This window comes from Octopus bimaculoides, chromosome 10, assembly GCF_046866305.1.
Source record: "Octopus bimaculoides isolate indiv1 chromosome 10, ASM4686630v1, whole genome shotgun sequence".
NCBI classification, from domain to species: Eukaryota; Metazoa; Mollusca; class Cephalopoda; order Octopoda; family Octopodidae; genus Octopus; species Octopus bimaculoides.
In genome coordinates this window covers 49,334,726-49,347,813 of record NC_142937.1, presented here as the reverse complement: position 1 = coordinate 49,347,813, position 13,088 = coordinate 49,334,726, and the positions used below count along the sequence as shown (strand labels likewise).

At 42.5% G+C, this 13,088-nt stretch overlaps 1 protein-coding gene across 4 annotated transcripts in view; it reads right to left on the bottom strand.

Annotated features, from left to right (window-relative positions):
- The window catches only part of LOC106868908 (organic cation transporter protein), an 86,084-nt gene that overhangs the window by 47,942 nt on the left and 25,054 nt on the right, over positions 1-13,088 (bottom strand). For all 4 annotated transcript variants that reach the window (XM_014914368.3, XM_089358614.1, XM_052971172.2 and 1 more), the window contains exon 2: positions 11,315-11,531. In XM_014914368.3, coding sequence (XP_014769854.1) covers positions 11,315-11,531 — 217 coding nt within the window. The remainder of the gene's footprint in view (positions 1-11,314; positions 11,532-13,088) is intronic.

Here is a 13,088-nt window from a genome sequence, read left to right as displayed (position 1 = left end):
CATATATATATATATATATATATATATATATATATAGACACCACCTATGCTCAGAAAACAGATTCCATCACACTCCAGCTGGAGAAACTAGAAGTAGTTGATAGCTTCCACTACCTATGTGACCAAGTTAGTAGTGGGGGTGGATGCTCAGAGAGTATTACCACTAGAATAAGAATAGCTTGGGCAAAGTTTAAAAAGCTTCTACCCCTACTTGTGACAAAAGGTCTCACACTCAGACTGAAAGGTAGACTGTATGATGCATGTGTGTGAACTACCATGCTCCATGGCAGTGAAACATGGGCCGTGACTATGGAGGACATGCGTAGACTCAAAAGAAATGAAGCTAGCATGATCTGCTGGATTTGTAATGTCAGTGTGCACACACGACAGAGTGTAAGCGCCCTTTAGAGAAATGTTGGACACAAGAAGCATCTGATGTAGCATGCAAGAGAGACGTTTGCATTGGTATGGTCATGTACTATGGATGGATGAGGAGAGATGTGTGAAGAAGTGACACTCCCAAACAGTTGAAGGAATCTGGGGCAGTGATAGACCCAGGAAGACATGGGATGAGGTGGTCAAGCATGAACTTCAAACGTTAGGCCTCACAGAGGCAATGATGAATGACCATGACCTCTGGAGATATGCTGTGACTGCGAAGACCCGACAAATAAAGTGAGTTCACGGCATATCCTACACCAGTGTCACATAACCAGCTCCAGCCCATTCAAGTACATTGGATCGTAGGGCGACCTGCTGTGCTTGAGGAGACCTATTGAGTAAAGTACATCAACATCAAAATAAAAATCAAATGGAAATTGTAATTGTGATACCTGTGCTGGTGGCATATAAAAAGCACCATCCAAAGGTGGCTGATGCCAGCGCCACCTTGACTGGCTTCTGTGCCGGTGGCACGTAAAAAGCACCAACTGATTGTGGCAGTTGCTAGCCTCCCCTGGCCCCTGTGCCGGTGGCATGTAAAAAGCACCCACTACACTCACGGAGTGGTTGGCGTTAGGAAGGGCATCCAGCTGTAGAAACACTGCCAGATCAGACTGGAGCCTGGTACAGCCTCCTGGCTTCCCAGACCTCGGTTGAACCGTCCAACCCATGCTAGCATGGAAAACAGACGTTAAACAATGATAATGATGATGATATATATATATATATATACATATATATATATATATATAACCTTGTTCATATACTCGTTTCTGCGTAGATCATAAACCACCCCCGCCCTCGTTCTTTATAAGCTATCTATTTCTTTACCATGTAAACATAGTTCCGATAGCTTCGTCTTCCGTGTTTGTTGTTTTAAGTTCATGCATATCCGTTAATCGTTACATTTTATTTATTTTATTCAAGTTTATCATTCCGTTAATTCATTCTCTCTAAATTTGTCTAACCATAGTATACAAGTGCAGAAGATGCTCTTGTCTAAACTTGCTGGATCATGGTACGCCCTCCCACCCCTCTCCACATGTAACGGAAGTATCTATCCTCTGTCATCCTTGGTTGTCTCCTGCAAACACTTCTAAGGGCTTAATGCCATCTCCACCCTTACCTAAGGTTTATCGATCATATAGCGCATAAAAACGGTGTAGTGTATGCAGGTTGTAGAGTACTATTTGTTTATGAATTCTTCCAAATGCAAGCTTTCTTTTCAGGTACATGACACTGCAGTCCCTCATCCCAGGGTCTCACAGGCCCACACCCTCAGAGTTGGCACACTGAAAGGTAGGTCTGATGAGATTGTTGAGATGCTTCAACGGAGACGTGTAGATTTGTGCTGCATCCAAGAAGTAAGGTGGAGAGGAGGTTCTGAAAGGTTCCTCACAGGCAAAGAACACAGGTACAAGATTTTCTGGGTAGGGAACACTGATGGGGTCGGGGGCATGGGTATACTTCTTGCGGAGAAATGGGTTGATAAGGTAATCGAGGTAGTCAGAGTATGTGACAGAGTACTTAAGATTAGATTAGTGCTTCACCATAGGCTAGCTACCATTATCTCGGCCTATGCCCCTCAACCGGGGCTACCAGATGGGCAGAAAGACCGATTTTATGACACCCTATTGCAGACTACCTCATTGATGAATGACAGGGACCTTCTCTTTGTGGCTGGTGATTTCAATGGATATGCTGGACAACATGCAGGGGGCTTCCATGGCGTACATGGAGGCTATGGTTTTGCTTCCCGCAATGAAGAGGGAACCAGACTGCTGGAGTTCTGCAATGCAAATGATCTTATGGTTTGCAATACCAACTTCAGGAAACCCGCCTGTCACCTAGTCACCTACTGTTCTGGCAGATACACTAGTCAAATTGACTACATCCTCGCCAGAAAAAGGGAAAGAGGGCTGCTTATAAATGTGAAAAACTTTCCAAGCGATTAGTAGTTAGCAACATAGATTAGTAGTTAGCAACTTCGGGATAAGGGCTAAATGGATGCCTAGAAGAAGACCAGCTTGGAGGAGAAGGGTCTGGAAGCTTAAAGATCCTGCAAATGGACAGAGATTTAGAGACGTATTACTCGAAGCCTTTGACGAAATAGAAGGGGATATAGCATCACACAATGTGGAAGACAATTGGAGGTTTCTATGGGACAACCTGCTGAGAGCCACCGACCAGATCTGTGGTTGGTGCAAAGTCCCCTCTCGACCTAAGGTAATGTGATAGTGGAACAATGTAGTTGACAGGGCTATTAGACAAAAGAAACAGGCTTGGAAGGACTGGAAGAACAGGGGTAGCAGGGAATTGCATCAGACTGCCAGAAAGGAAGCTAGGAGACAGGTTTATTTAGCCAGAGGGGAAGGGGATAAGAAAAATTTTGCCTATGTTCTGTGTCGTGAGGACCAAAGACTTGAAGTATTTCATGTTGCAAGACAGTCTGTGAGAGAGAATCGTGATGCCGTAGGAGAGAAATGTGTCCGCATGAATGATGGTTCACTTGCACTAAACAAGGCTGCTAAGAGAGAGGTTCGGAGACACCACTATGAAAGGTTGCTCAATAAAGAGAATGAATGGGAGAAAGAGAGTTTGCCGAATGTCGACCCAACAGAGGACCAGCTATCCGAATTGACAGTACCTTGGTAGATAAAGCAATTAAGAGTATGAAGACAGGGAAAGCCCCCCGGCCCATCAGGAATCACTGCTGAGATGCTTAAAATATCTGGTGGTCTAGTCACCTGTATAGTCAACCAGGTGATACATGAAGGAGTCATACCCAATGACTGGTGTAGCAGCACCATAGTCAACTGCTACAAAGGTACAAGTGATGCTTTAGATACAAATAATTAGAGGTATCAAGTTGTTGGATCAGGTAAGGAAGGTCATGGAGAGGGTCATAGCCCAACTAATTAGGGAGAGAGTCAGTTAAGATGAGATGCAGTTTGGGTTCGTGCTTGGGAAAAGCACCACTGATGCTATATTTCTGGTAAGACAGCTGCAAGAGAAATACCTAGCCAAAGATAAACCTCTATACCTGGCTTTCGTTGACATGGAGAAAGCCTTTGACAGGGTTCCCTGATCCCTTATCTGGTGGTCAATGAGGAAACTAGGGATAGATGAATGGTTAGTGAGAGCTGTGTGAGCCATGTATAGGGACGCCGTCAGTAAGGTGAGGGTTGGCAACAAGTACAGTGAAGAATTCCGGGTAGAGGTAGGGGTCCACCAAGGGTCAGTCCTCACCCCACTCCTATTTATCATAGTCTTCTAGGCGATCACAGAGGAATTCAAGACAGGATGCCACTGGGAGCTCCTCTATGCTGATGACCTTGCTCTAATTGCTGAGTCACTATCAGAACCAGAGGAGGAGTTTCAGGTGTGGAAGCAAGGATTAGAATCGAAGGGCCTTAGAGTCAACCTAGCTAAAACCAAAGTCCTAATAAGTAGGAAGGTAGACACATCACAAACACCTTCAGGTAGATGGCCCTGCTCAGTATGCAGTAAAGGAGTAGGTAGAAACTCTATAAGATGTACCCAGTGTAAGCTATGGATGCATAAGAGGTGCAGCAATATCAAAGGAAGGCTAACTAGGAAGATAGTTTTTGTATGTGGCAGATGCTCAGGAGCAATAAACACTGAAAATGTATAGAGAATAACTTCTGCCACATTCCAGGGAGAAAAACTAGACGTAGTTGATAGCTTCCGCTATCTAGGTGACCAGGTTAGTAGTGGGGGAGGGTGCGCTGAAAGTGTAGCTGCTAGAATAAGAATAGCCTGGGCAAAGTTCAGAGAGCTCTTACCTCTGCTGGTGACAAAGGGCCTCTCGCTCAGAGTAAAAGGCAGACTGTATGACACATCTTCGAACAGCCATGCTACATAGCAGTGAAACATGGGCCGTGACTGCTGAGGACATGCGTAAGCTCACAAAGAATGAAGCCAGTATGCGCTGATGGATGTGTAATGTCAGTGTGCATACTTGACAGAATGTAAGTACCTTGAGAGAAAAGTTGGACCTAAGAAGCATCAGTTGTGGTGTGCAAGAGAGACGATTGCACTGGTATGGACATGTGGCAAGAATGAATGAGGATAGTTGTGTGAAAAAGTACCACACCCTAGCGGCTGAGGGAACCTGTGGTAGAGGTAGACCGAGGAAGACCTGTAATAAGGTGGTGAAGCATGACCTTCGAACATTAGACCTCACTGAGGCAATGACTAGTGACCGAGACCCTTGGAAATATGCTGTGCATGAGAAGACCCAGCAAGACAAGTGAGACCATAACCCGTGGCCTTTACCAGGGGTGTAGCCAGCCCACTTATGCATACCTTACCTTCTTTAGACACAACACTCACCTTGCGAAGGCCTTTTGAGGCAAGTGAAATCAAAATCGAATTCGAAATCGCACCAAATTCGACGATTGGCACTCATGCCAACCTTCCTTCATTGGACACTAAACTCTGCTTCCAAAGACCTGTTTGGGCAAGTGAAATCAAAATTGAACCAAATTCAATGACTGGCACCCGTGCCAGTGGAGCGCTAACAGCTCCATCCGAGCGGGATCACTGCCAAAGAGGCTGTCTGGCTTCCGTGCCGGTGGCATGTAAAAAGTACCATTTGAGCGTGATTGTTACCAGCGTCGCCTTACTGGCATGTGAACAAAACATTTTAGCGAGGTCGTTGCCAGTGCCACTGGACTGACTCCTGTGCAGGTGGCACATAAAAAACGCCATTTGAGCATGGCCAGTACCGCCAGACTGGCCCTCGTGCTGGTGGTACGTAAAAGCACCCATTACACTCTCGGAGCGGTTGGCATTAGGAAGAGCATCCAACTGTAGAAACTCTGCCAGATCAGACTGGAGCCTGGTGCAGCCATCTGGTTCGCCAGTCCTCAGTCAAATCGTCCAACCCATGCTAGCATGGAAAACGGATGTTAAACGATGATGATGATGAAGGGTAATAAGAAATATTAGAAATTTCTACTACAGTGGCTTAGCGTGTAAAAATTTAGTCCAAATGCTATATATTATTCATATAAATACAGTGTACATTTAAACACATAAGAGGTATCCATCATAGGATTTTTGCATGCTAGAAAGAACAGCTATGTTCCAAACCACTATTAGGGATAAAACTTCGAAGGGAATGAAAAATAAAAACATACACACACACACACACACACACACTCATATAATGATAATAATATTAGGGATAAAAATACAAATTTACAGGTAAAAACTCAATTAAATTCAATTTATCAAAAATTAAAATTATATTAAGTTTCACAGTATATAATATATGAATATATAATTTAGAGAAAAGAACGAAAGTTCATGAACTCATCCATGAAAATCCACAATCACATATAAAAAAAATTAATAAGTAAATACATGATAAATAAGTATAATAAAATACAAAGTAAAAATCATAAAATTATAATATTAAATGACTATACGTGTTTCATAACCAAGTTTTCAAATAGAAAATAAAATATAATCAAATCGATTAAAATGATCAAAAATCAATTCTATTCAAAAATATAGCTAATCTTCAGGTCAAAATACACCAAGTAAGTAGTGGGGGAGGGTGCGCTGAAAGTGTAGCTGCTAGAATAAGAATAGCCTGGGCAAAGTTCAGAGAGCTCTTACCTCTGCTGGTGACAAAGGGCCTCTCGCTCAGAGTAAAAGGCAGACTGTATGACACATCTATGAACAGCCATGCTACATGGCAGTCAAACATGGGCCGTGACTGCTGAGGACATGCGTAAGCTCACAAGGAATGAAGCCAGTATGCTCCGATGCACAAAGGCCAGTCAGGCAGTACTGGCAATGGCCACGCTCAAAATGGTGTATTTTACATGCCACCTGCACAGGAGTCAGTCCAATGGCACTGGCAATGACCTCGCTCGAATGTCTTTTCACATGCCACCGGCAAAAGTACCGGGAAGGCGAAGCTCATAACAATCACATTCAAATGGTGCTATTTACGTGCCACTGGCACAGAAGCCAGGCTTAATTATATATATATATCATCATCATCATCATCATCATCGTTTAACGTCCGCTTTCCATGCTAGCATGGGTTGGACGATTTGACTGAGGACTGGTGCAACCGGATGGCTACACCAGGCTCCAATCTAATTTGGCAGAGTTTCTACAGCTGGATGCCCTTCCTAACATCAACCACTCAGAGAGTGTAGTGGGTGCTTTTACGTGTCACCCGCACGGAAACGGCCATGTTCGAAATGGTGTCTTTTATGTGCCACCCGCACAAGAGCCAGTCCAGGGGCACTGGCAACGATCTCGCACGAAAACCCTACAAGGCCAGTCAGGCGGTACAGGCAACGGTCACGCTCAGGATGGTACATCTTATGTGCCACCCGCACAAGAGCCAGTCCAGGGGCACTGGCAACGATCTCACTTGGCTTGCCCGGTCTTCTCACGCACAGCACATTTCCAAAGGTCTCGGTCAGTAGTCATCGCCTCGGTGAGGCCCAATGTTCGGAGGTTTTGCCTCACCAACTCAGCCCAGGTCTTCCTGGGTCTTCCACGGGTTCCCTCAACTGTTAGGGAGTGGCACTTTTTCACGCAGCTATCCTCATTCATTCTCACCACATGTCCAAACCAGTGCAATCGTCTCTCTTGCACACCACTACTGACGCTTCTTATGTTCAGCTTTTCTCTCAAGATACTTACACTCTGACGGGTATGCACATTTACATTACACATCCAGCGGAGCATACTGGCTTCATTCCTTGCGAGCTTACGCATGTCCTCAGCAGTCACAGCCCATGTTTCACTGCCATGTAGCATGGCTGTTCGTACACATGCGTCATACAGTCTGCCTTTTACCCTGAGTGAGAGTCCCTTTGTCGCCAGCAGAGGTAAGAGCTCTCTAAACTTGGCCCAGGCTATTCTTATTCTAGCAGTTACACTTTCAGCGCACCCACCCCCACTACTAACTTGGTCACCCAGATAGCGGAAGCTATCAACTACCTCTAGTTTTTCTCCCTGGAATGAGATAGAAGTTGTTTCCTGTTTGTTTACAGTGTTTATTGCACCTGAACATCTGCCACATACAAAGACTAACTTTGTAGTTAATCTGCCTTTGATATTGCTGCACCTCTTATGTGTCCATAGCTTGCACCGGGTACATCTTATAGAGTTACTACCTACTCCTTTACTGCATACTGAGCAGGGCCATCTACCTGAAGGGGTTTGTGTTTTATCTACCTTCCTACTTATTAGGATTTTGGTTTTTGCTAGGTTGACTCTAAGGCCCTTCGATTCTAGTCCTTGCTTCCACACCTTAAACTTCTCCTCTAGTTCTGATAGTGACTGCGCAATTAGTGCAAGATCATCAGCATAGAGGAGCTCCCAGGGGCAACCTGTCTTGAATTCCTCTGTGATCGCCTGGAGGACTATGATAAATAGGAGGGGGCTGAGGACGGAACCTTGGTGGACCCCTACCTCTACCCGGAATTCATTACTGTACTCATTTCCAACCTTCACCTTACTGACAGCATCTCTGTACATGGCTCGCACAGCTCTCACTAACCATTCTTCTATCCCAAGTTTCCTCATTGACCACCAGATAAGGGATCGGGGGACCCTGTCAAAGGCTTTCTCCATGTCAACGAAGGCCAGGTACAGAGGTTTATCCTTGGCTAGATATTTCTCCTGCAGCTGTCTCACTAGAAATATGGCATCAGTGGTGCTTTTACCTGGCACGAACCCAAACTGCATCTCATCTAAATTGATTTGCTCCCTAATTAGTTGGGCTATGACCCTCTCCGTAACTTTCATAACCTGATCTAACAGCTTGATGCCTCTGTAATTATTAGTCTCTAAAGCGTCACCTTTACCTTTGTAGCAGTTTACTATGGTGCTGCTACACCAGTCATTGGGTATGACTCCTTCGTGTATCACCTGGTTCGTAATATGGGTGACTAGGCTGTAGCCAACACTGCCAGATATTTTGAGCATCTCTGCAGTGATTCCTGATGGGCTGGGGGCTTTCCCTGTCTTCATACTCTTAATTGCTTTATCTACCCTGGTACTGTCAACTCGGATAGCTGGTTCCTCTGTTGGGTCGACATACGGCAGGCTCTCTTTCTCCCATTCATTTTCTTTATTAAGCAATCTATAGTAGTGGCATCTCCAGACCTCTTTCTTTGCCACCTCATTTAGTGCAAGCGTACCATCATCCATGCGAACACATTTCTCTTCTACAACATCACTATTCTCTCTCCTACACTGTCTTGCAACACGAAATACCTCGAGTCTTTGGTCCTCACGGCGCAGAACATTGGCAAATCTTTTCTTATCTGCTTCCCCTCTGGCTAAATAAACCTGTCGCCTCGCTTCCCTTCTGGCAGATTGGTACAATTCCCTGCTACCACCGTTCTTCCAGTCCTTCCAAGCCTGTTTCTTTTGTCTAATAGCCCCGTCTACATCCTTGTTCCACCACCACGTTACTCTGGGTTGAGAGGGCACTTTACACCAGCCACAGATCTGGTCTGTGGCTCTCAACAGGTTGTCCCGCAGAAATCTCCAATTGTCTTCCATGTTGTATGATGCTATATCCCCTTCTATTTCGTCAAATGCTTCAAGTAACTTGTCTCTAAATCTCTGCCCATTTGCAGGGTCTTTAAGTTTCCATACCCTTCTCCCCCAGGCCGGTCTACTTCTGGGCACCCATATTGCCTTGATCTCGAAGTCGCTAACTACTAATCTGTGTTGGGGTGTACATTCTTCGCCAGGGAGGGTTTTGGCATTTATAAGCCTCCCTCTTTCTCTAGTTCTGGCGAGGAAGTAGTCGATTTGGCTAGAGTGTCTGCCGGATTGGTAGGTGACTAGGTGACAGGCAGGTTTCCTGAAGTTGGTATTGCAAACCATACGATCGGTTGCATCACAGAACTCCAGCAGTCTGGTTCCCTCCTCGTTGCGGGAACCGAAGCCATAGCTTCCATGTATGCCATGGAAGCCTCCAGCACGACGTCCGACATGACCATTGAAGTCACCAGCCACAAAGAGAAGGTCTCTGTCTCTTGTCGACGAGGTAGTTTGCAAGAGGGTGTCATAGAATTGGTCTTTCAGCCCATCCGGGAGCCCCGGTTGAGGGGCATAGGCTGAGATGACAGTAGTTAGTCTATGATGAAGCACTAGTCTATATATATATATATATATATATATGTATGTATATATAAAACATATATGTGTGTGTGTGTGTGTGTGTGTGTGTGTGTCTAATATATAAATATATAAGTAAAAAGTGTGTTATGAGCATATACAGGATATAATGCTATAAAAACTCAACCAACAGTTAAAAAATGGAGAAGAGTAGATGTTAAATGTTTTTATAAAGTTTTAATCCATACGATTATTTCGAATGCTAATACCAACATGTAAGAAACATGGAAAAATTAATTTAATTTAATTATTATTTTAATTATTATTGTAATTAATTCGATCTTTCCATGTTTCTTACATGTTGGTATTATAATTCGAAACAATTGTATGGATTAAAACTTTATAAAAACTTTTAACATCTTCTCTTCTCCATTTTTTAACTGTTGGTTGAGTTTATATAACATTATATCTTATATATGCTCATAACACACTTTTTACTTGTCATATTTTCATATTTTAAATACTTGCAATAGCAAGCTACTACTTTGATATGAAGAATCTTTATTAGAAATCTAACTTTTTGGGCCCCCCCAAAAAGTTCAAAATGTTCTACTTGAACTAAACCTTTTACACACACACACACACACACACACACACACACACACACACACACACACACACACACACACACACACACACACAATCACACACACACGTATAAATGAAAGACCAAATCTCATATGAGTTTGACAAGTAATAATGATAATAAAGTTCTGTGAAGGGCATTGGCTTTACCAGTAGTAAGTGAGCAAAGACAGCAAAATGAAAAAAGAAGCTTAGGATCCAAGAACATTCACATTCACTCACTGAGATAAAGATATCTATCAACTACAAAGTTCAAAAAGGAGCATCAAAATGAGCTTTGAATGAATATTTCATATAAGGGCACAATAATGTTACACAATAAATGTATTACAGTCATCTCTTTTTCTCTCCGCTAGTTTCAACAAATATTCTACACTCAAGGTCATCTTAGCAGCATTTTAGGCCTTCAGTCATCAGGCAAATCAGTACACTGAGTCCTATAGTATTTATTTATATAGGGAGCCAGTGGAAGAGGTAGACTCAGGAAGTTGTGGGATGAAGTGATGAAATATGATCTTCGGATATTGAATCTCATGGCGGCAATGACAAGCAACTGAGACTGTTGGTGATTTGCTGTACCTGAGTAGACATAGCAAGCTGGTAACATATAAAAGGCACCTGGTACAGCCTGTGGAGTGGTTGATGTTAGGAAGGCCATCCAACTGTAGAAACCAAGCTAAAACAAACTGAAACCTGGTGCAGATCTCTGACTTACCATTTCCAGTCAAACCGTCTAACCCATGCTGGCATGGAAAATGAATGATGATGATTGACAGCAGCCAAAGCATACATAGATTAGAATTGAGTCCTTAGGTCTGTCAGGCCCATGGGAAATTGGTCAATATGCAAACACCTTAAGACAGCACTATCTGTATTCATCTTACTACATCTCACTCCCCTGCAAAATCTAATCATATTATTTATTAACAATTTATAACTATAATTCAAGATGTATCATAATATTCTATAACATTGATTATTAATCATATACATTATTAATAGAATATAATATTAATAAAAAGAAAATAATTTACTTGATTTATTTATTAAAATGGAAACAAAATGGCCACTAAGAATCAAAGATAAGAATACCTACTTCTGTAGCTGCTGTTCCAGGAACAGATGATTCGTCATAAACCCAAGAATTGCATGGGACCTCTTCAAAAGGATTTTCCAACACAGATAGCTCTGAATTGTTCCATTTATAAACCATACAATGAGGATTATTTTTTGGAATGTAATGTTCAACATACTCCGATTGGACTGCACTATGGATTTGAAAAGTGTCATTCTTCCAACCTGGAATAGCACACCTACAAATTATTGGAAAAGAGACAGAAATTATATAAAGTTCGATGACTTGAGATTTTTCTTTGTAGTTCAAAGTGTAGTAAATGGCACATAATTCCCAAAGTAGAGGCTACATATCAAAGTACGCAATAGAAGTAGTTCTTGAGTAAAAACTTTATCAATATAGCAAGCTCAAATATGTGTCATTGAAAAGTCAGAAGTTGCAGATATTTGTTTGGGAAAAATCCCTTCTATAAAGCGATTTTTCTGGCTTTTCAATGACACACACACATTAAGTATCTATCTTTAAAATTTTTATCATTAAGTATTTTACTTGTTTCAATCATTAGACAGCGCTCATGCTAGGACTACACTTTGAAGAATTTTTAGTTGAATGAAAAGACCCCAGTACTTAATTTTTTTGCTAAACCTGGTACTTATTTTATTAGTCTCGTTTGTCAACACTAGTTGTCAAGTGGTGATGGGGGGGAGGGACAAACAAAGACACAAGGACACACACATAGATATATAAACATATACAGCAGGCTTCTTTCAGTTTCCATCTACCAAATCCACTCACAAGGGTTTGGTCAGCCCAAAGCTATAGCAAAAGACACGTGCCCAAGGTGGCATGCAGTGAGATTGAACCTGGAACTATGTGGTTAGGAAGCAAACTTCTTACTGCACAGTCACACTTGTGCCTATTTATGTTATATAGATAAAGCTAAATATTATTTGGTTTGTTGGCTAACACTATTTCTTAGGCATGGTTGTGTGGTTAAGAAGTTTGTTCCAAAACTTTCTGGTCACTGATTCAATCCTTTTCTGCAGTACATTGGGTAAATGTCTTCTACTATTGTCTTGGCTTGACTAGGGCCTTGTGAGTGAAATTGGTAGAAAGAAACTGCTTAGAAGCTCATTGTATGTGTGTGTTCAGTTGTCAAGCAGTGAGGTGGGGACAAACACACACACACACATATACATACATACATACATACATATATATATATATATATATATATATGGGCTATATTAAATCTCTGAGTGAGATGTAAATAGTAGCAATATGGAATCATAACATACAGTTGCCAACCAAGTGTGGCGTCCTATACAGGGCAGTGCTACTGACGTTTATAGCCCCAGGAAGATATCTCTTCCAGCTGGCTAACAACACACATTCTGTGTCCGATTAGTATTTGCGAAGGGATGTCATCACGCCCATTCCTAGCCTTACATGATACACACAGACTCAAGTTTCTGGATGGTTACCCGTCTCCAGCATGTGTTAATCACCAGCTAGTGATGAAAAATCACCCCACTTGCAAAATACTATATGCTTTTTCCAGCGACAAACCATTGCTGATCTCAAAAAAAAGGAGAAAGAAGCTATATTAAATCTCTGAGCGAGATGTAAACAGTAGCAATACAGAATTTAACAAATAATTGCCAACCAAGTGTAAAAAAAAGCATATAGTATTTTGTGAGTTGGGTGAGTTTCCACCACTAGCTAGTGATTAACACATGCTGAGGACAGGTAACCAGCCAGAAACTCAAGTCCGTGTGTATCACATAATGCTAGG